Genomic DNA, 24,539 nt, shown 5'->3' with positions numbered 1-24,539 from the left:
GGCTACAAGACGGTGTTCAAGTTGCAAACCTTGCTATTGCTTGCTTCACGGCCCTGCTGGCAAGATGCTCTGGAGAGCACCGTTAGATAGTATTTGGCCTACTCTTCCACGCCGGCAGAGGCACCTTGGAAGAATCGGGAATGCTGCGCGCGAATGACCCCACCACACATGGCCTGTTGATGGACTCACATCCCTAAAGCATTTTCACTTTTTTTTTATTCAACACAAGGGGTGGAGGGGCATCACACTGCACTACAATCCCGAAAACCCGAGTTTCATTCCCTGTTACGGCTGCCGTGGTATCTGAACCGATCCTGGCCTCTCTATCCCCCAACCCCACCCCTTCTTTGACAGGTTACTAACCCTATCCAGCGTGCTGAAGTATGGTCAGACAACCCCCATGACCGACACGGCATGGGGAGTCTTTCACGCCCAAAGCGGGTTTACAAAAGCGTTACAAATGACTATTTGTTTCACTTGTTAAAAACAGAAAAAGAAACGAGTGCGTTTTTAATCCCAATGTCGAGAATTTGTAAAGGAAACTTGTAGATGCGCACACGTTGTGTGTCAGTGGGTCTCAAAGTGCGGTCTTCCAGACCACCAGCAGTGCCGTTCGCGACACTCCTTCAGGTGGCTCGCAAATGCTTTGATGCAAACGCAGGTTGATTCGGACAATAATGACAACGTCTATACATTTTGTGTCGGACATTAATTCATATTTTACTTCTGATATTTAATTTTAAAATGAAGATTGGTAAACTACCCAAAATTTAACGACCCTAACCTTAAGATCTAAAAGAACCCCTCCCCCCCCCCTCCTAACAGCTGCGTATTATTTTATGTTCCGGGAATACGAATAATGTTGTATTAGGTACTGGTATTCAGAGATAAGTGAAAGCGCTTTGTCACTGGGGGGGGTGAGGCTAGCCGGGTGGTCCGCGGAAATGTTTCCATCGGCTGATTTGGTCCGTGGGCCATAAAGGTTCGAGAAAGAGTGCTCGAGACGACATACGCAATACATACGATATCGGCCGTTCCCCGGCGCATTTAGAAACAGGCATTAGGATAATTTAGATTTTTTTTTTGGTGCTATAAATGTCCAAATGACGGGCCACTTTGTTGAGCTATAATTTGTGGCCAAGACGCTTCTGAAAAATAAGTTAATACCTCAGTGAGCTTTGGCTGGTAGGACGGGGATGATTTAGATGTATTTGTACTGTATTTGCTTGGTCATTTGTTTACCTTATTTGTACTCTGTACTCCTATCATGTTTCTGTAACGTTCGTTGTTGTAACGTCCGTACCTGCCTCGACTGGACACCTGTGAAAAAGAGCTTTATAGCTCATCGTATTCCTCCAGTATAAACAAATATTCTGATTTTCACGCGTTCTCTGCATGCGTCCCAGCTACTTGCCAAGCCAGCTCTTGACGGTACAAGGTGGAGTGTGTGCTCGATAGCGTTGCACGACAGACGACCTTCTGATTGGTGTGCTAGTCTCACTCGGAGCATTAATTCGCGGTGATACTGCAAGGGGAGGTTTTAGAGTCGAGTGTCATCGTGCAGAGAACAGGTCCCTGCAGGGTGGGCTGGTAGGAACATTGGAATTTTTCACTTCGTCAAAGTATTGAAAGGGGACGGACGGACGGACACATTAATCTATTGCAGGCTGGTACACTCAGTTTACAACGTCGTTCCTACCAGTACCAGTATAACTATCACATGAGGAAGCTTAAGCGGTGGGTGGGGGACTATTGGGCTCCGCTACTTTTTCTCTGATAAGATAACAGCAAAAAAGACGTCGGTAAACGATAATTGCTTTTTATACTATATTTAGTAAATAGAATAATGATATCTTGGTAAAAAAAACGTGTGAAGCTGAGAATGGGTTTGCTTTGCTCGGCAAATTTTTGTTTAATGACTCCTGACCAGATGTTTTTTTTAGTATTTTAGAAAGTAAGACTATCTAAAAATGAAGCCTCGTCCAACATGGACACAGGCGGTATTTTCTTCAGCATTGTACATGTTATCTGGCCTTAAATATAAAAAAAAACAAATCATACCATAGCAAAATAAGATTATCGTTAAACTTCACAAACATGATTCCGTTGGAGAAATGATCCATAAAGGAACACTTACTCTTGTAATACGGTATTTCAAAATCAGTATATATCCATAAACATACGCAGTTTAAACTTAGTACTCGTGAAAATCCTGCATAAGAGAAAAAAGAACAGTGCATTTCATAACACCCATGGTATAAAGTACCTGCAGTATGTTATATCATTTTTCGGAAATGCAGCCAACTTTATTTTAAAATAAACTACTCACACGTTAATCAAATAACTACATACATTACAAAGAAATACGGAAATAAGTTGACCGTTGTTTGAATCTGCATTACCACTTGTCTTCCTATCTATGCAGTTGTGTTCATTTCTACGCACGCATTCGGGGGGGGGGGGTGTATGTCAGCACATTTACGAATGTACAAAATGTTTCACCTCCTATATCCCTCTCTGTACTATACCACTTATAGTATAATAGGTATATAGTCTTACGCACCCACCCACATAACCGCCACCTATGTACATCTTCACGCGCATACATAGCTATAAGCCCCCATACGCACGCTATTGAATACACTGCATGAAAACACCCGCTCATCCTCCTGCTGCGCCGGCTTTAGCCAGCACCGTCTGCATGCCCGCTCGCTCGCGCGCTCACGCGCTCGTGTGCACGCACGAATCATTGCGCTGCACAATTTTCGTCGGGCACGCAGTTTGGGCCCGATGCCAATGAAGGGGTCAAAACGATCATCATCAACATCATCGTGATCGTCACGATCGTCGTCACCGCACGTTTCATGGCTGGCTGTGTGCGGCGAGACGAGATGTTCTCTAATGAAGGGCAAACGGGGCTGATAGCGGCAGCGGCGGCGGCGACAAGACCTTGTAACTCCGAGGGCAAGTGACAACAACAACCACACCTCCGCAACTCTTCTTTCTCCCCCCCCCCCCAAGTTCGTCTGTGTGGTGTGTGTGCATGCACAAAGCCCTCGTGGTCCAGGCCGCTTGCTACACGCTCACGGGCGGAAAGGCCACTCCCGCCAAACCCCTGTTGGACAAATGTCCCTTTCTCAAGACAACAGCACAAGCCGCGGTCCGAAAACTAGTGACATGGTGAAAGCGGGTGGCATGTTGTTATGTTTTGCAATTTTGTTGACAGCTAACCATCGTTAAGATGCGGTGCAGCGATTCTAAAGTAACACCTGCTTAATTAAAAGTGGCGACCTGGCACATTTAAATTTAATTGTTTTCTCCTATGCATTTGTAAACAGGTTGGAACATATTATTCCTGAATTGCAATACGGCAATTCCACATGTACCGATGACAACATGTGGAAAACAGTGGCATGGAGATATGTTTAATTGTTTTAATAACGTTTTGAACCTGTGTTTAATGCTACATACACCACATGCTTACGTTTCATAAGCAGCAGTTCCAGACACCAAGCGATTAATCATTTTTGAAGTGGTTTTCCGATCAATCTTTCCAATTCAGGATCAAGTGAAAACACGTGCAATGAATGCATAGCTTTACTACTAGATCTGCTTTCATTCTCATCAATACCGTACTTTATTTTAGCTTTCACTTTTCACATTAAGACAATTCATCATTAAGCAATCGTTATTTTTTTGTAATAAACCATTGCACAACTTGCGCCACCATCTCTCTATTTATTTCCCACTTATTGTTATGTTTATTTGATCATGAACAACGTTTACATTAATTTGCGCTGTGAACAATTACTCTCCGAGATGCAACGCCTTACCGCCGTTTCTTCTGGATGATGTCGATAGGCCTGTGAATGGCCCTGGGCGATCCGCTTGAGAAGGGGCCATTGAGGTGGTATCCGTTGAGGAGCGGATGAGGTCTGAACGGGGAACTCATTGCTTCTGCGTCTCTCACGCACGACGCACGCCGCCCGCTACACGTCGCGTGGCACCACAAACCTGTTGCTCACACAGCTGTCACCTCTTGTCATTGTTCCTCTCTCGCTCGCTCGGCTCGCTCCCCACCCCCCGCCTCTCCCCAACCCACTCACGTCTTCCCGTCGGCCTGTTGCACCGCTAACAGCAAGGCACCGAACTTCTTGTTGACGGGGCTGTTGTATTGTTCCCTCTGTTTATTCATTCATGTATATCGCTTTTTCGCAAGAGGAAAAAAAACAGGGGGGGGGGGGGAGTGTCGGGTAAATCCATGCCTCCCTGCGTGGTGCGCGTTCGTCCCAAATTCTAAAAGCTGCTCGCTGCTTCCCCCCCCAAACCCCCCACCAACTCCCAATAGCGTCGACGTCACCGCCGCGGAAGCCGCCAACCTCCTCCACCACCACCCTCCCTCCGCTGTGGCAGCCTCAGGGCAGAAGCTCTGTGCTCACGGGAACGCACGCACGCACCCACGCACGCACCTACGCACGCACCCACCCACCCACCCACGCACCCACCCACGCACCCGGACGAGCAGGCGGGCGCTCGCTCGCGAAGACGCGCCGCACGTGGCACGCGCGCCACGGGCTGGAGGGAAGAGACACGAAGCGTAACGGCGGATACACGAGAGAGAGAGAAGAGAGAAGACCCCGCCAGCCCTCTCTCCCACCACCACCGCCAACCAACCAACCACACAGAAATATAAAACGATGTTCCGGGGGTCACTGTGTTGGGGCCAGGTGGCGTGGATAGGTTGTTCGGAGGAACAGGAACCGGGTGGAGCTCAAATAACATCCAGCCCGAGCGCGGTGTGGGCAAATGACGTCAAAGAGACAGAAAGAGGATGGGCGCAAATGCCATAAACACAGCGGAGGAGCTCCGGGTGGGGTGGGTGTGGGGGGGGTTGTGCGTATTTGAGGTGGATTTGCGATGGGCGGCTGTGTGTATGTGTGTCTGAGAGAGTCCTGAGGACTCATTGCAAGACGACACAAGACCGCACGGGCACACAGATGTCGCTGTTCTGGGCCGGGGCGGTCCAACGGGAAGACTCCGGCTCCAGGACTTGAGAACAGGAACTCACCGTTCAGTCAAACCCGTCAAGGGTTTGGTATTGCTCCGTACGCAGCAATATCGATGCGCGCAACTCGCACGGCAGAAACGCGGCCACGCTATGGAGTGAACAGAAAAAAACAAAAGCCGGCGATCGACAGAAATCAATCGGGGGGGGAGAGGGGGAATCAATCGTTCTAGGCGCGCGCAATGTTAACAAGACGACTGTTTAAATTTTGATTTAAAGCTTTCGTCACTGCAGGGATTCATATTCTTGGTTATTTCGGTAAAGTCACGTAGAAGGGAAGCAATAAATTAATACAAATATAAAACAATAATATTCTCACGACGTTTCGACTGCAACACAAGCAGTCATCCAATTTTCTTGCTGTTGTTTTCACACCTGATGATGATTGCTTGTGTTGCAGTAGAAACGTCGTGAGAATTTCATTGTTTTATATTTTTATTATTTTATTCTTTCCCTTCTACGTGGTGACTTTACCGAAAGAACCAAGAATAAGACGACTGTTTGTTTCAGAAATGCCAAAGGGATGGAACACACGAAAGCAGGGAAAAGCTGAGTCAAGCCGCGAACAATAAAGACGTCACGATACAGCTTCAACAACAATCATTATTATTACGTGATGAACGACGAAGGTGCTCGCACCCTTCTCGGTCACCGATCGCTGGGGTTGTCGGAGGCCGCCGTCAGCGTCTATCGGGCGCGGGGGAGGGTCGGGTGCCTTTCATGTAGTTGCGGGGTGAAATTGTATATACAAAGTGCAGTTTGGCATGAGTTGAAAAGCTAAAGCCTTGGAGGGAGGCAGGTGAGAGGTTAATTTAATTTATTTTGGCGGCGTCAGACGGCGGGGGGGGGGGTAAGAGAGAGAGAGATAAGGTTCGCCAATCAGTTTTAGATTTTTTGTTGTTACGGTTGAGGAACAGATCTTGTAACGAAGAGGTTCAAGTAAGGTCCTGTTTTGATTTAGAGAGAGATGCAAGTGATACGTTAGAAAATCATAGGCTTGAATACAAGGTCGCCTTGTAATGACATAGTCTTATCAAAAATATGAAAACGAAGCCTTACCAACAGCTACAGTTTTAAAAGTTAAAGGTGCAGCCTTGCAATTACTCGTTCATGCCACTGTTGTCAGAAGGGCCTATAGAAGTATCGCGATGTTGGCCTACTCTTCCATGCTACTCTTGGAAGAGGAAGACGGGCGAGTGACCACACTTTACCTCACCACACACGAGGTGCTGATCGACTCACTATGGTTGCACTCATTTATAGAACAGAGGTGGGGCGATTGAACAAAAAAAAACTTGTCCACTGTTTCAACTGCAGTCCCGTGTCAGGAGGCAACAGCAAAATGGTGAAGCTCTGGATTGCAAGTGCAGTGTGCTAACGAGTACGCATGGCATCATTCCGCAAATGTCCAAAAGCAAGGTGTTATTCTGAGAATTAGAAGACCCAAATGGAAACTTGAGAGTGTGGTTTGCTTTGCGTACAAGGAAAGTGTCTGAGAGTGCGTCCGAACACAGAGGAGATGGAGTTATGAAATCTGTATGTGTGGAGCTGATAGGTGGATTATTATAACGTGGGATTGTGAGAGGTGGTGGCAACTTGGGGAGGCTTTCATCCAGCAGTAGATTGATGGCCGGTGATGATGATGACGCTGCTGAACACATTATTTACCAAACTTTTTGACTTCTGATGATCGTAAACCAAAGCTAGAAAACTTCCACTACATGTTTGGCATGAGAATTTGGCAAGTTACTAATTAAGCTGTAAACTGTTTACCGCATTGCCAACCAAATGCAAAACAAACGTTACAAAGTATTACTAAGTACGTGTTTTGTGGGGTGGCATAATTTAGCTTTTATTCTGAAGCTTTGTTATGGCATTTGAAGAGATTTATGCCCGCGATCGTAACTCTAATGAGTGCATAATTACGCCACATGTGGCCGCTCCATTTAGGCAAGAGAAGGGAATGCAGCTGCAGTAATTATTTTGCTGTTGGGTTAATTAGTCCGTAATTAATTACGTACCGGCAAAACATGCTCCACCTTCACAAAGTGGTGGGGCTCTGAGACCATTAATGTCAGTGCGCCCTCCGACGCAGCAGATGGCTTACGTCTCCTTTGCAATAACAACATTGTTTAAATGACTTCTTGGTACACAAATATGGAAGTAGATGCGATAATGTTTGAACAAATAAGCCTGACCACCCAACCAAGCAACCGACCAAACGGCTTCACCGAGATCCTCCAACCTTCTTAAAACCACACTGAATTTTTTTTAACAACCGCATATATGCGTAAGAATTCTCGTAAATGTCAACACGTGGCCCCCGCAGCTGCGACGGAGAGTTTATAAAATGCATGCCTGGACTTAAGAAACTCCAATCAATCACGCAGCATGCAATGCCACGGAGAGATCGCACGTAAATGTTTGTGAAGTCTTGACAAATGGGCTCGGCGATAAGTACTGTATAGCGCAGAGAGTGGTGGTGAGTGGATGGGAGAAGGATGAAAAAAATCCCGTTGATGCATGGACCGATGCAAGAAAGGACTGCCATGATGGGCAAATAGACCCAAGGGGTTTATTCTCTCACACATCGACTGCTGCAGGGTTTGGCAGGCTGCGGGGTTCGGCAGGCTGCAGCTCTTTACGGAACTGCTTCGTGGCGTCATTTTATTAAGGACCACCCCGTCTCGTATTCACGTGCATTGCGGCTCTTGAATATTGAGGGAGGGGGGGGTGTTAATCGAATGAAAAAATGGCTCTTCTTCTTATTTTGCTTGCCGACACATGGACTACTGCAATCGTTTGCTGTCTGGAATCTCCCCTAAGGTACTTTGTCAACTCGAGCCCGTTCAGAATGCATCTGCTCGGGTCTCGATCCGAACTCCTCATTCAGAATAAATCTCTCCCACCCCGCCTGCCCCTCTTGTCGGTTAAACTCCATCGAGAAGTCAAGGTCCTCCTCCTCGCATTCAAGGCCTGGTTGATCTGACACCTCCGTGCATTGGGGAGTTGTTGCTGCTGCACCCCGTACGTTCCGGCAAGCACTCTGAAGTCGGCGGACTGAGATCCCCTCTGCGTCGCCAGAAACGAAGCTCACGTCCACGGGCGATTTCTGGGCCCGTGGCATCCGCACTGTTGGAATACTCTGCCGAAGGTCGTCAGGGAGTCCGATACGGTGGGGATCTTTGAGTCCGGCACAAAAAAAATACGTCTCTTCCAGAAGGGATTTTTTAAAATTAAATTTTATCCACCTCTCAACCAACCACATCCCTTCCCTCCCCCCCTTGCCATTGATGTAAAGCGCCTTGAGATATTATGAAAGACGCTATATAAGCCGCAATTAGTATTATTACGAATCCTACCCCTCTTCAATACACGAGGCAAGATGACGGCAAGCAGTACTTACGTAGCGTGTCCAATAAATCTCACTGTACTAGACTGGCTAAGCCCGGTGTAATCCTTAGATTTTTATTACTTCAAATGACACCCTCCAGAGTTCACTCAAGTCAAGGCGCTTCTGCCAGCAGCCATTGGTGTGAGCAAAGCAATTGCAGGGCTGCACCTTTGCCTGTTATCTTTACCTCATCATGCACATGTATTGGGAGATTGCATTTTAAATAATTCAGTCCAAATCCTTACGCTAATATCCGATATATATTCTGTACAATTAAATTACACAACGAGTGTTCGCATTCTACACTGCTCTCACACGCTCTCTGCTCGAGCAACTGAAGCATTTTTCTTGCTGAAGCCCCCGACTAAGCATTTGCTCGGTGGTGGGAGGTCGCTCATTCTCTTCTGCTGCTCGCATTGTCTGGAACTCCCTTCCCCCAGCCCTCGGTGTGGCCAGCTTACTTGCTACTCTTCAAACCTATGCTCAAGAGCTTCCTCCTCTTTGCTATACGACCGTCTGTCTTGTTCCCTCCATAAAACGACTGTGCCCACCACGTATAAACAGCATTTGAGATGCAGTTACAATTAGCCACGGTAGCTAATCCAAGGGTATGGTGGGGTGGGGGGCAGGAGTGATGGGGTCCATCACGCCCCCCACTTCACCCCCCTTAAGACCCATAACATTTATATTTGGATCATGTGTTTTTTTCTTAATGTAGGCCGCTATTTGAAAGGCTTGAAATGTTGGGATCACAACGTGCTGGAACGTTCTAGCTCTGCCTGTTAAGACGCGATGCCTGTTAAGACGCGATATAAATACAAGCTGCATTTCTAGATTTGAAGCTTTCGTGACTGCAAGGATCCATACTCTTTGGTTTTATTTTTTACCTACGTGACTTTACCGAATAGAACCAAAGAGTATAAGCTGCATTGCGCTGGGTGGGATGATGAGCTGGAACCAACGATCCGCTGTCTCCAGTTTCCCCAATGCCATGCGTTCTCACCAAAACTAAGCGCAAATGCATGACCACCACAACCACCGCGTCACGGCGTGCGGCTATAATTGGAGAGCAGCCCCTTCCTGCGCCACGAGGACCGGAGACCAGGATCAAAGGTCAATGGCCGGAGGGCCCATCTAGGCTGGATCGATGAGCAGCAAATACGAGCGAGGTGCAACATGAATTCTATTGCCCAGTGCTTGCGTTAGCCGAGTGCTTTTTTATTGTTAAATCCCAGGGGTGACACAGATAAATAGGACGTACTTATTTTTTTTGGTTTCTCTCATAAGATTTGTATATTCTCGGAAGAGTCTTCTTGCAAGGGTGTTGCCGTGGTGCAATGGTCAACACGGTGGACTTGCGATCCAGAGGTCGCCGGTTCGATTTGATCTAGTACACGTATGTGTACGTCATCGGAATGGGAAAGGGTTAAATCCCCCCGCCCCCGCCACCTCTGTTCACCCTGCTGTATGAACGGGGGCACCACAGTCAGCCAATCAGCAAGTCGCGAGCGGTGGGCTAACGATTGTGTCTCTTTCTTCCATGCTGATGTTTGGCCAGCGTGGGAGAATGACCTCGATAAGGGGCGCTCTCAGAGCCTCCCTCGAGTGGAGGTCCTTCCACAGGAAGTGGCATGAGAGAGCAATTTCAGGGCTTGCACCTTTATCTTCGTGCAAGGACTGCGGGTTACACCTCGACCGGGCCACTCAAACGGTACCCGGCCATATTTTGCAGGAACCAAAACAGTAGGCTACGTATACATTTTTTTTTAGGAGTAAACAAATAAGAAAAACAATGCCAGACGTATGAAGAGGCACATTTATGAAACTATTTGCAAGGTTTCTGACCGAGCAAGAGCTAATGCACGTAACAGCATTTCTGTTGCAAGGAAGTCTTAAGGTGCGAGGTGAAATTGACAATCAGCACCCCTGAACACAAAACAATCGCTCATCCGTCGGGTTTACAAACCTGAAAATTAATTTTCGAGCAGGCTCATGTTTGTCCGTGACGACCTCCGGCAAGAAAAGTAATTTAACACAGGCGTGCACGTTCAAAGCGCTCGCCATATCGATTTCAGGCACACCGATTCTCGCTCCCCCATTCATGTACTCGACTACACAACTGCGAACTTACAAGTCGTAGACGTAAGTAAACGGGACAGTTCTGTACCTTTCACCTGAAGACGGCCGCTTGCCTTGTGGCCAAAACGTCGTGAGAATTTTATTGTGTTATTTTATTATTTTATTCTCATTCTACGTGACTTTACCGAAAGAACCAAAGAAGTCTGTTTTCAGCTTCAGTTTGTTTATTTTGGTATAGCCCTGTGAGCCATTCGGCTCTTGAATCGGGCGCAACCACAACAAACAAAAAAACAAAAACACGAACAAGAAAAACATCTTAAAGTGACTATGTGACTGTGCAAACAGAAAATCCATGGAAAAAAACGGCAAAATATTCCTGAAAAAAGCACCGTACACCAACGCTGTGTGCAAAGAATCCCAGTTGGATGCAAGTTAAACAACAACAACAACCACAAGAAAACTTAGATTAAGGCCGGCAGTCTAACTCCGTACTACAACAAAACAAACATGTCCAAACCAAAAAACTTTTCGCAATCACCAAAAAATAAAGCATAATTGCAACGTAACAGTGATCACAGGGACTGTGACCGAATTTTTACAATAAACTACATAAATAACATGTAACACCAAATCCTAGAGCCATAGCTGGCTGCGTGAGTTACTCCACAACAACAGAAGCATCATTCGGAGTATCAAATTTTTAAAAGCACCTTTAAGATCAGCACGCTAAATCAAAATACAGATAATACTTTGCAGCGTCATCCGGAGCGAAACATTTTATTTTATTTTAGGACACTGAATAGCAGTGGCAGCTAGGGGTGTACAACTCCTCTAGAGCAGTTTTGAGAGAAGATATCATTGGTAGGGATTCAAGTTGCAGTTTATTGGCAATAGCATTCCAGACCCTGGGGGCATCAATAGCAAAGGCCCTTCCTCCAGTTTTTGTACGGCAATAGGCAATGTGAAGCTGGTAAATGAGCGAAGACCTGAGGTCAAATTTGTTCTTTGAAACAGAGAGGAGATCCAGCAGGTAGTTTGCGGATTTTTTTGTAAGTACATCGTGAATAAATAAGATCTGGTACACAAGCCGTCGAACATTAAGAGATGTTAAGTTTGACCCAATGTAGAGATCACAGTGGTGAGTCCTATATGGGCAGTTCAATGTAAATCTTAAGGCCGAGTGATAGATGGAATCAAGCTTCTTCAGTACAGTACTTGGGGCTGATTTATACACGATGTTACAGTAGTCAAGTAGAGGCAGTATGGTAGCTTTTATCAATTCCAAACGGAACATTGGGGGGAAGCAGTGCTTGTGTCGATACAGAAAACCCATTTTTATTTTTGTCTTTTTACCAATATAATCAATGTGATCTTCAAAATTCAGTTTTGAATCAAGGATGACCCCAAGATACTTACAGATCTTGACTTTCTCTATTTGATAATTATTTAAGGAATGTAATTGGGGAAAAATAACTTCCTGCTTTAGTCCTGGTGAGAAGCATAGCTCCTTGGTTTTGGAGGTATTCAGGACTAGTTTAAGAGCAACTAGCTGATGTTGTAGTTTGTTGAAATCACCCTGTAGCTTAGCAATCACGTCATCTGGAGAGCGGGCAGCAGCAATCAGTATCGTGTCATCTGCAAAAAGATTTACCCTGGAATGATCCAGGTCAGTGCCCAAGTCATTGAGGCTATTATGCGGGCGATTTTTGCCACTGTTTATTTTGGCAGTCGTTGTGCACGTGGTTGTAATCAGGAGCGATGCTCACAACAGCCAGTGAAGCGACAAGTGGTTAAAGATCAGCAAATTGGCACAGCGGGGAGCACAGGGGGTGCGCCTCTGCCGGTCATCTGAGTCAAGTCAACTCAAGGCACCTGGGTCTGTCCCGTGGCATCCTGCCGGCGAGCCTTTCGACAACCACACGTGGTTTGTGCCAGGCTAGGTGTCAACGTGACGTCACCGACACTTAGTGGTTCACGGTGGGCTGCTGCCGTTGTTGTTGTTGCAGTGGTGAGCAAAAACAACTCGCCTCTGATGTTAGCCGTGGGCGGGAATCAAATTCAGTTGAAGGGATTCATCCTGCAACGCGCTCACCACTGCACAACTACGTCTCTTATAATCACCACATTCTCACACAGAGCCACGGCAGCGGTAGCATCACACCGAGCTGCAGGAGAGCCCTCGCCGGCATTTTAGATTTTTATACTGGCCCGTATAAATATCTATCTGCTCTGAAGGAGGGCCATTGCCCAAAACGTCGCCTTATATAATATACACCGCTTCGTGCAATGCCATCGATGACCGCATTGAGTTTATTTTTAACATCGTTACGAGTGCCTGTTGCGCCACGGCCAATGCAGGTCGCATTGATGACTACTCGGGCATAATTTATATTGCTCACAGAAACACAGACGATGCAAATTATTCTCAGTAAGGGCTTAACAGCACAGTGACAACGACAATATTTAGAACATAACATCACTCTTATTTTTGGGGGGGGGGGGGGGCAGAGGAGTGGAAGGGTGGGGTGCGGGTGGGATGGTTAGGGTAAAAAAAAACCCTTGGCAATGAAACTGGAACACAGCAGCCTGAGATTGTCAAGAGCAGGCGTTGTGGGATATATATTTTTTTATTTGTTTCATCCTCGCAAACATCTGCTAAGCAAAGGCAGCAAAACGGAGATAGAATGACCGAGCAGGCTCGCCATGAAACCTGAAGCTCAAGTCCACTGTACGCTATTACCAAACCCACGAACGCGAGCGAACACACTGACAGATGGAGCCGCACGTTCTGCGTCGGAATGCAGACCGGGGTGACTTTTTCGCCAAGCCCAGATGGACAGATCATAATTGGAGCTTTTGTCTCCCGCGGGCTGAACCAGAGAGCTGTTTTACGGATGCATTTTCTGTTTACGGTGAGCCTATACCCGCCTGAAAAAACACGGAAGCAGACAGAATGGGATACAAGAGGCACCGCGTACCTCATGGGGCAAGAAGAAGAAGATACTAATACGATGTACACCGAATTGTCACGCGTGCTCTTTAAAACATGTTTTGCAAGAAAAGGCGACAAGTGGGACAGTGAACAGGCTGCCTCGAGATGAAACACGCACGAGGGGGTGACCAATGAGGAAATGTAGCAATGCATGTACGTGTGGGAGTGCGATGGCAGGCTACTTATTCTATTAGTTCATCAAGAAAGGAAAATGATGATGATGATGTTCATGATGACTTAGCATGTAACGATCTCCTCCTCTATCCGATTCCATTGATCATCCCATTGTAGAGGTCACGATTAAGTTTTTTGTCTCCTTGATTCTGTTCGTCTCATTTGACCTGTTTGCATGTGATTTGCCTTGCACGATGGATAATTGATTCTCAAATGCATAATCTCACGCATGCATTGTGAGCGGGAGGAAAAGTTTATAGATTTCAAACATCCCATGCCTAGCGACCAGAAAAAAATATGGCCAATACGGATATTTCAAACACATGGGCACATAATTCATGCCACACTTGTGGACTCTGTTGAGCAGTCTAAACGAAAGCTAGCACTGAACCTGACCTATGATTCTGAGATATCATCATGCAGCTGCGACGATTAATAATAATTTAGATTTATAGCGTCTTAATACTAAATGTATCTCTAGATGCTGTACAGAAGCAATAATGTAATAACCGTTTGATTACTTAAAGTCAATCGACTGAAAATTGTAATGGACTATTTTTTTTATTAATCGGTTCCCTTAAAAAATAGTGGCCGACAACCCACATGCTGAATTCCGAAGGTGGGAAACCCCATGCTGAAGCCACGCCCAGCGTGATGCAGCTGATAATGCCGATGACATCACCAAGCCCCGCCAGCCGTCGCTCTCCACTTGCGCATCCAGGAATGCCGTTGAGACTTTTCCCCACAACTACTTTCGCATTATCTGATTGGCCTCGTGAATCGAACGACGTAATCGAACACTTGATCAATGGACCAAACACCCCACAACCGAATTCCAGCATCATCCAGTGAACGAACCCAGCGGCCTTTTTTTTTCTCAGCAACACCGCGCTACAAAAACTATTCACCTATATTGGCGTTATGCGGTATTGATAATGGGCCCATATAATGATATGGCGAATTAGATCATTACTACATTAAATTGGTAACTTGCTCAAAAGCAGCAATGAGAACCAAATGGCAACATAATGAGAATAATAACATGGATCCAGATTTCAGCTGAATGATGTTGCCCATTTTAAACCGGGGAACCTCACCTCAAATCCAACTGCATGGTGATAAAAACGCGCGATGGACGACTACTCACTCTTTCATCACCCCCTTTATTATTAGTAGTAGTATTTTGCGACCGTGAACTCTCGTTTTCAACAAAAAACTATTCACGAACTCTTGGCATTGTCATCTATAAATCGCATTGTTATAACAGCCAACAATAGGGACCACAAGATATGTGCGTGAATTTTCGCGTGAAAGCACCACTCAGCGAGCTTGACGACAAGATGGACTATCCATTAATTGGCCGATAACACCGTAATATATAGAGGACTGCAGAGACATGGCAAGTTAAAACATAAATTGGCACGTGAAAATTGTCACCTTAATAAATGAGTGATATAATATTTCTCTTTACTATACAGGCATGCCTGCTGTATAACTTAACACTAATTTTAATTACAGCATAATGATAATAAAATCAGGCCTTTATCAATCCACCGCTAGAAGAATGCAACTCCTCGCCATGTCAGTCACGGGGGGTGTTTGACCATACTTCACCATGCTGGTCTTCACGCTCGGCTGTGGGTGCCTCCGCGTTCCCCCCTCCTCTCTCTGAGAAAGCGAGCGAATACTGTGCAAGCTGACGTTGCTTTTATTCCAGTGAAACGAATTAAAATAACGTGTAGCCCTTCACCAATGCACTGCTGGGTCGAAGGTGTCCTCCACCCTGTCAGTCGCGAAGTTCAACATACATAAATGCATGAGGATTTTGACCGTACTTCGCCCTGCTGGTCAGTGCGTGTTGGTAACGCGCGCGGCTCAGAATGACTTTAGATATCACGCACCACCACTACTACTATTATTATTATTATGTCAGACGTGGCCGACAATCAACCTCAGGTCACCCGGTAAAGAGCGCAGAGCGCTAACCACAGCCTCACCGCTCCACTTTCATGGCCATAGAGGGGGTAGTGGGGGGAGTGGGTCAGAGGTGGGGTGGGGGTGGGGGGTGGGGCAGTTTGCCCCAGGCCTCAGATCTGAGTGAGCCTCAGAAAAGGTGGCGAGGTTGGCCCTGGAGCGAGGGGGTGGGGACCACGTCTGAAAATGTGCTGCTGGCATCCAAAAACCTTTCATTATCCCTGCCCGCTTTCAATGCTGTATGACGTATATAGCCTAGCATATATATATGTAAAAGCTTATTTCACTTAGTATTCATAGGAGTGTGTCCACGTGGCTGCATGTGAGGTACGCAAGTGACATCCTGTACAATTGGTCTTTTTGGAAAGGGGGTTGGAGGCGACGATGGCGGTGTAGCGGTTAGCGCTACGCTGCGCTGCGAACCCGGCGACCCACGTTCGATTCCCGTTCACGGCCAACACCAGTGACGATTTTCTGAACCTGTCCTGGGCTTCCTCCCCTAGGTCGACTCGGCCTCAAATTGAGTACCTGGTGCGATGTGTAAACAACATCACCACTTAGGAGACAAAGGCGGCCGGGCCCGGTGCTGGCCACCCACCCCCTCGTGTGCCGTCCGGGCCTTCATAGGTGCTCGCGAGCCCCAACAGTCTGTTATGGCTATAACGGCTATAACAGACTTGCCCCAACAGTTTGTTGGGGGATCTTTGTCTTTCGATCAAACAAGCGTGGCCATTTTGCGTGAGGCCCCTAGCCTGCAGGACTGCAAGGTGGCCCACATATGGCAGTACAGCAAGGAGGTTGCTGGCTCATTTAAAAACACATTAAAAACCTTATCTGCAACCTATGCATGGAATTTCTCAGGGTACTCTCAGGGCTCCCTGCAAAAACACTGACAAAGGAATTGGCGACAGCCCTTCTGATAAAAGTCTGGCAACTCGGCAGTGATTTATCAGATAAATAAATAACAGTTATGATTACTGCATATATTTGAATTTTAAATAGTGACAATTCAGGGCCAAATAAATAATGAAGCATTATTTATGTATTAATACATGAAAGCCTGTCCAAAGATTCATTGTCAGGCGGGTCCAGCATTGGCACCAATTACATTGTGTGTATTTCGCGAGACTCTGGAGGAAACCCATGCCGAACAGGGGGAGACCACACACGCTCAGCAGAGAAATCCACCTGGGTCAGGAATCAAACTCGGGTGATTCTTGCTGTGAGGCACAGGTGTTACCACCGCGTCATCATTCCGTCCAATGTATGAATAAGAATCGCAAGCCCTTCCCACTTCTAGTCTAATCTCTCTCTTGCCCCGGCTCCCCTTCCAGCCTGCTCACCGCACATCACACCTGACCCCAAATGCCCACCACGAAGTGTGACCGATGCGCTGCGTGCCTCGCGTGAATATTATACATCTCTGCCAGAAAGCTAAATCGTCTCACCGACAAAAAAAAACAATTACCCTAAAAAGCAACCGTGAAACGCACGACCTTATTTCGCCCTCCTCCAGGCGGGCTCTTTGAGATTATTTATCGCGCGCATGCACGCGGCTTGCCATTGTGTTTGCGCGCAAATGTTCTCGACCCGTAACACCGGGGCTCGCCTCGTGACATCGCGCCGCACCCACGTGGCCCCAAGGTGGACCTAGCCTGGCACGGGTGGCGTGCATGGCGAAGCGATCGCCACGAGGCGTGCGGGTGGCCAACGCGGCTGCTGCGGTTGTTCGTCGCGACAACGTTCGACATCATTCAAGGAACAAATCGCCGAGAACACACTAAGTTGTTATAATTATGTCATTTAAGGATTTCTTTTTTTTTTAGCAGATGTGGGAAATGACCGTTTGAGAAACAAGCCGAATGCAACGACGCCCTTAGGTACCACACGTGGGGGGTGATGGATGCGTTTGATTGCAGCTGGGATCATCAGTCAAAAAGAACAGAAGACACTGCCCTGAATCAGGAATACACGATTAACCAAATTATTTTGTGATTCTGCATTGGCAGTTGTGCACAAATACACAATAAGAAGAGAAAAAAAAAGTGGAAACATTCGTTCACCATACTGCCTTTAAAAGGAAAATATATAATAGGCAATGGCCCTTCTTTATAGCACCTTGAATATCACCGATTATATATGTTTCTATTTTCTAGGCCACGGTAGTACTGTATTGTTGAATTGTTGAGTGTTCAGTATTTTATGACATCAGAACCTTGTGAACGTGGCCCTGCGATACCGCGAATTTTTGGTTTGGACGGACGCCGCCTGATGCCTGACATTGTACCTGCTGCGCTGGTGATGCACGGCTCTGAATTCCACCCTGAAGCGGTCACTCGGGTCATTGCTCGTGAATGCTCATGAATGGGTGCGCCGTCATTTCCATAGTAACGCAAAGCCACAAAATCCATAGAGTGAACAGCGACAGCGTTACAGCGTGCGCTAGGTAACAGGCCCTGAGCGAGCAAGACTTTGATTTGCGTTGTTCGAGGCCAATTCTATCGCAACAAACTCGCCCTGAGGGTTGACGGTTGTGTACGCGAGCAAAGAGTTTCGAGCATGATATTTTAAATGTATACGCAGAATCGTCAGTTTTTTAAATTATTATTATCAATACTGATATTTGCAGCCCTTTAATAAAGTTTGAAGTGCACTTGAAGGTTCTTACACTATGTAATATCTTGCCGTGCTCTGCTATTTGGAAGAGATACAGTGCTCGGGTTACAGGTGACACGTGATCAAAGAGTTCTGAGAATGGTATATTATATCACGGTAAATACAGAAGCAGTGGTTTGTAGTAACAGTAATACGGTTCTAATGTGCCACACCTTCGATTATCACGGTTTTGCTACGTATGGTGCGAAAGAAGTTCAACATATTGCCTTTTGTAATTCAAAATCCTGGTTGAAGGCCTTCCAGTGGTGTCGGTCGTGGTGGTTATTTAGCCATACTTCACCACGATGGTCAATGTGGGTGTGGCGAAGTCTAGGACAGGATCAGACACCACTTGCCCCTTATGTCAGTCAGCCATGGAACTCAGGCCACAGAGCTGACAGGCGCATGGTGCTAACCACTGTGCCACTTATCTCCAATTTTATTTCACAGAGTAAAGCAATACTTATTATTTCTGAAGTTATTCAGTGAAAATCGACATGTAAAACACGAAGCTACTGTACTCGTTGGTTCTTCCGGTAAAGTCACGTAGGTATAAAATAAAATAAATCACGACGTTTCGGGCGCAACACCATGCTTTCCCCACTGATGACGGACGCTTGTGTTGTGCCCGAAACGTCGTGGTTTATTTTACTTTACCGAAAGAACCAAAGAGTATGGATTCCTGCAGTCACGAAAGCTTAAAATCAAGAAAGAAGCTACTAATTAACCTAATGCTAGAGGCGGACAATATTTTAATCAGTGTATTACGATTAGTATTACTTTTTTACTCATGTGGGAAGCGAATACTGATTACATGAGCTACCACATTACTGCTGAGCTATTAATCCTGATATGAACAATTAAAATAGAAAATACATTTTAAATTGAACATTGCATACCCAGCTGCGATTAAAATCAATTATGTTTTAATCTCACTTTAATGCTGCTCATATTAGCGTTCATTGAAATATAATTTGCCGTGTCAAAATTGTCATTGCAATATATGTGTGATCGTATTTATCATTGTTATATAAGTGTGCCTGCCATATAACTCAAACATGTTCTTACTTACAGCATAATAGTAAAATCAGGCCTTCACAAATCCACTGCTGGATAAATGCAACCCCATACCATGGGGGTTGTTTGACCATACTTCACCATGCCGGTCAATGTGGGTCCAGGAATGGTTCAGATATCACTCGCCATTGATGGTACCCGTGGCTATGACTCGAACTCAGGATTCCAGGCTGATGCGTCACTGCTCCTCCTCCACATACAACGACAAATATCCCCCGCACACAGGTAGTCTTAACAGACTTGGTGGGGAAATTGATGTTAGCAAGCACCTTCGAAAGCCAGCACGGCACACACGCGGGTGGGTGACCAGCACCAACCCCGGCCGCCTTTGTCTCCCTTAGTGGTGACGTTTATGCATCGTGTAAAAAAAACGACAATGGCTTGGGGAGGCTTCATCCAGCAGTGGATAGAGCACGCCTACTGCTGCTGCTGCTGCCGATGATAATGACGATGAAAAAAACTGAGAACATGAAAGGAACGTGCACATTAATTGCGGGGGGACTTTTGTTTCCCTGCATTGAAAAAATCGTTGTCATCGAACGCCCATCAATGGATTCTCTCTCCACACTCACGAGCAGCTGCATAGCAGGTGCCGAATCCATTCGGAAAACAGCACACGGGAGCGTACATGTGAGGACGGCTTAAAGCGAGGCCCTGAAGCCACAGGATCGTCTAGGGCCAAAACCTCTCCTCGCTTCTGCCCCGTGATGGTGCCTTATTTGGCGTACTGGTCACTGAGGACTCCAAGTAAAAACATATATTCTGGTACTCCAACCCTCCTTTCGAGGATGTAAAGTCCGAGTGAGATGAGCGAAAGGGATATAGACCAGAGAAGCGACACGAGAAATATAGACTACAAATACGGATGTAATCTGCACTTTTGAAAACTAGATTGCAAGCTCATTTCTTTAAAACTGGTTCTTGTGTTTAGTTTGCTGTCCTTACCCCGCACCACTGATTAGCGCGGTTAGCTACGTGTGGTGCGAAAGAAGTTCTACATACATGCATAATGAGATGAGAGTCGAGAAATACAGCTGACATGAAGATGTAGTGAAATGAGAGCTGCAGACTAGAGGTGAGATAATTATTGCCTTTTTATTTGTAATACATTTTTTATACGCATATGAATCTGAATCCGAGCTGATATTTGGGACATCCGTGTTCTTCGTTGTTGAACCGCATGGGAGGCCGAATATTTTTGTTTGGTTTGCTGCTGCCCAGCTTCAGCCCTTCTGTCTGCCAGACAGAAGCAAGCGTGCATTAGGTGCGCTAGCAGCTGCCCAGCAGCAGTGGCCGAGCCGATAAATAACCACACGAGGAAGACAGTCAACAGATTTGACAATCATTAATCAAGAGGACGCCCTGACATTGGCACATTTATCGCCTCAATGTGCATTTTGATGTTTAAATAGTTTGACACCGTGCATAGTTTGGCAACGTTCACCTACAGTATTTGTTCGGCGTGCGTTTATTATTTGCCGCTATCATTTATCTCTCTCCCTGTGACGGTAGCATCGTACACAAGTTAATGGCCTAATTTAGACTGTTAAGAAACGTACAGTGAGGGAAAAAAGTATTTGATCCCCTGCTGATTTTGTACGTTTTCCCACTGACGAAGAAATGATCAGTCTATAATTTTAATGGTAGGTTTATTTGAACAGTGGAAGACAGAATAACAACAAAAAAATCCAGAAAAACGCATGTCAAAAATGTTATGAATTGATTTGCATTTTAATGAGGGAAAAAAGTATTTGACCCCTCTGCAAAACATGACTTAGTACTTGGTGGCAAAACCCTTGCTGGCAATCACAGAGGTGAGACGTTTCTTGTAGTTGGCCACCAGGTTTGCACACATCTCAGGAGGGATTTTGTCCCACTCCTCTTTGCAGATCTTCTCCAAGTCATTAACGTTTCGAGGCTGACGTTTGGCAACTCGAACCTTCAGCTCCCTCCACATATTTTCTATGGGATTAAGGTCTGGAGACTGGCTAGGCCACTCCAGGACCTTAATGTGCTTCTTCTTGAGCCACTCCTTTGTTACCTTGGCCGTGTGTTTTGGGTCATTGTCATGCTGGAATACCCATCCACGACCCATTTTCGATGCCCTGGCTGAGGGAAGGAGGTTCTCACGTAAGATTTGACGGTACATGGCCCCATACATCGTCCCTTCGATGTAGTGAAGTTGTCCTGTTCCCTTAGCAGAAAAACACCCCCAAAGCATAATGTTTCCACCTCCATGTTTGATGGTGGGGATGGTGTTCTTGGGGTCATAGGCAGCATTCCTCCTCCTCCAAACACGGCGAGTTGAGTTGATGCCAAAGAGCTCCATTTTTGTCTCATCTGACCACAACACTTGCACCCAGTTGTCTTCTGAATCATTCAGATGTCCATTGGCAAACTTCAGACGAGCATGTATATGTGCTCTCTTGAGCAGGGGACCTTGCGGGCGCTGCAGGATTTCAGTCCTTCTCGGCGTAGTGTTACCAATTGTTTTCTTGGTGACTATGGTCCCAGCTGCCTTGAGATCATTGACAAGATCCTCCCGTGTAGTTTTGGGCTGATTCCTCACCGTTCTCATGATCATTGCAACTCGACGAGGTGAAATCTTGCATGGAGCCCCAGGCCGAGGGAGATTGACAGTTATTTTGTGTTTCTTCCATTTGCGAATAATCGCACCAACTGTTGTCACCTTCTCACCAAGCTGCTTGGCAATGGTCTTGTAGCCCATTCCAGCCTTGTGTAGGTATACAATCTTGTCCCTGACATCCTTGGAGAGCTCTTTGGTCTTGGCCATGGTGGAGGGTTTGGAATCTGATTGATTGATTGCTTCTGTGGACATGTCTATTTTATACAGGTAACAAGCTGAGATTAGGACCACTCCCTTTAAGAGTGTGCTCCTAATCTCAGCTCGTTACCTGTATAAAACACACCTGGGAGCCAGAAATATTTTTGATTGAGAGGGGGTCAAATTCTTATTTCCCTAATTAAAATGCAAATCAATGTATAACTTTTTGACATGCGTTTTTCTTGATTTTTTGTTGTTGTTATTCTGTCTCTCACTGTTCAAATAAACCTACCATTAAAATTATAGACTGATAATTTATTTGTCAGTGGGCAAACGTACAAATCCCTTACTGTAATAGGGCTGCGGGTGGACACGTCGCTGTCAGGGATGATGGCTCACCGCCAAGATTGACGAGGGACTGTGCAGCAAAGGGAGAGGACAATGCCCCCCAAGGAAGCACGTCCGCCGATGAGATGGAGCGATGAAATCAGCCCATGCGCAGGTGCTCGGCAGATGTTGACATTGCATGATCGTGAGAGGTTGGGTATGCTCTCATCCAGCAGTGGATTGACCATGGCTGAGGAATATGATGATCTCATGAATAGAGATTTAACTCAGGCACTCTGATTGTCTATTCAACCTGAACAAAGCTCCAAATGGAATTGACGAAACATCCGACGCCAAACTCTGCTGAAAATGAGCATTCATACTAAGCATGGCTTCTGTGGTTAAATATATGAATTAATTCATTATTAATTTTTCATCCCCCTCCCCCAAATAAAATATTTCTACCCTCCATGTAATTTAAACTGATGGTTTAAATGTATTTTATTACGCCCTTAATGGCAGAGAGCTTACACTGAAATGACCAACGTGAATTTTAGCTGCACGTCCACTGCCAATACATTTAGTTTCTGTTCTGGTGAGTAAAATATTCATCAACATGTCAATGTTTTTTGATAAATGACTTTCCTTTTAAAAAAAAATCTCTCTCCGTTCACTGGGAAAAACACTCCTGGCGGGATTCCAACATCAATGTATTACATTAACTACATTATATTTTTTTGGTAAAGGTGACGGGCTCGTAAGATGCAATGTAATATTTTGTAAGATGCCTGTAAACCATGTAAATGTAGTATGGCTGTGATTTAACAAAGGTGATTCCTCGTTTAACGCGGTAGATGCGTTCCTGAAAAGTGCCACGTTAAGAGGAAACGCATTAAGCGAGGAATTACGATGACGGAGCCACATTTGCAATATAAAATCAGCCTGCAGTCACTCATAAAGTAAATGGTGAAAATGTTACGAGCGGACAGTTGGACTATGCCCAGTGCGATATGTAAGAATGATCCTTTTCATGAAATCTATTTCAGTTTACACACACATATTTCAAAGTATAACACAAGTACCAGGCATAGCCGTGTTGTGTGAAAGCATTAACTGGTAATATCGTAATACGCGCTTCATGCTGACTGGTATGATGGAGCAAAATGTATTAACCTTGCGCTTCTGATAAGCTGCATATTGGTCGTGTTTATGCATTAAATGAACATTAACTGCGTATGACATTTACATTCGTGGATTTTTTTTTTACTCAAATAAAATAAATTACATTTAAATTAACAAGTAATAATTCGCATGACAAGGAATTGCTCTTGTTATTTTTTTTGTATTACCAAGGTTTGACTTTTTTATACAGTCGTTCAAAGTAACATTTCCGTCAAAGTGTAAGGCTGCAGTTAATGTTAGCCAAAAAAAAAAAACTTGTACACTCCAAAAAATATCAAACGTTATTTCCTACTCAATTTAATATCGAGGCATTGGTGTTCACCTTCTCTTTACAGCTCTGACAGAGAGGTGGAAATTCCACATTCCCAAGTCTCCACGGGACGACCCACTTGTTGATCCCTCCACAGAGTGAGAGTGCTTTAATAACCGCAGAGGTACGAATGGCTGAGCTGCTCACCTCTCCTGCTGAGCCACGTGGCCGCAGAGGTCAAAATAACATTGCAGCTAAAATGTAAAACTCAACTTAATGAGCTCGAATGTATGGTTGCACACTATTTATCCAGTTAATATTGTATTCGTCGCCCTGCAAAAACAAAGTGATTTAACTCGTCTCGTCTCGGCTTTGGAGTGCAGGCCACTCAAAAGGGCCCATCGTCATCACCTCATCTGGCGCACTGGTCCATCACTCGCAGGTGTCAGGTCTAGCCGCCCTGCTAAAACTAACACCTCGCGGCACCGCGCACGCCGTGGCAGCGAACGCGCGGAACGCGTTATGGGAGCAGGCTCGCAAAAAAATCGCGCTCTTTGCAGACGAAAGCAAAAGCAAAATCGAAAC

At 45.8% G+C, this 24,539-nt stretch overlaps 1 protein-coding gene across 6 annotated transcripts in view; it reads right to left on the bottom strand.

Annotated features, from left to right (window-relative positions):
- Positions 1 to 24,539, bottom strand: part of LOC116948926 (3',5'-cyclic-AMP phosphodiesterase 4C-like) — a 312,029-nt gene that overhangs the window by 183,566 nt on the left and 103,924 nt on the right. Inside the window, exon 1 of one of the 6 annotated variants that reach the window (XM_032966203.2) lies at positions 3,834 to 4,338. The exons of the other annotated variants lie outside the window; for them this stretch is intronic. Coding sequence (XP_032822094.2) covers positions 3,834 to 3,952 — 119 coding nt within the window. The 5' untranslated portion in view covers positions 3,953 to 4,338. Of the gene's footprint in view, positions 1 to 3,833; positions 4,339 to 24,539 lie in introns of those variants that run through there. 6 annotated transcript variants of the gene reach the window in all.

The sequence above is a fragment of the Petromyzon marinus genome, chromosome 35 (genome assembly GCF_048934315.1).
Source record: "Petromyzon marinus isolate PM22_M1 ecotype Great Lakes invasive population chromosome 35, UKy_Petmar_22M1.pri1.0, whole genome shotgun sequence".
NCBI lineage: Eukaryota > Metazoa > Chordata > Hyperoartia > Petromyzontiformes > Petromyzontidae > Petromyzon > Petromyzon marinus.
This window is presented reverse-complemented; position numbering and strand designations above follow the sequence as displayed.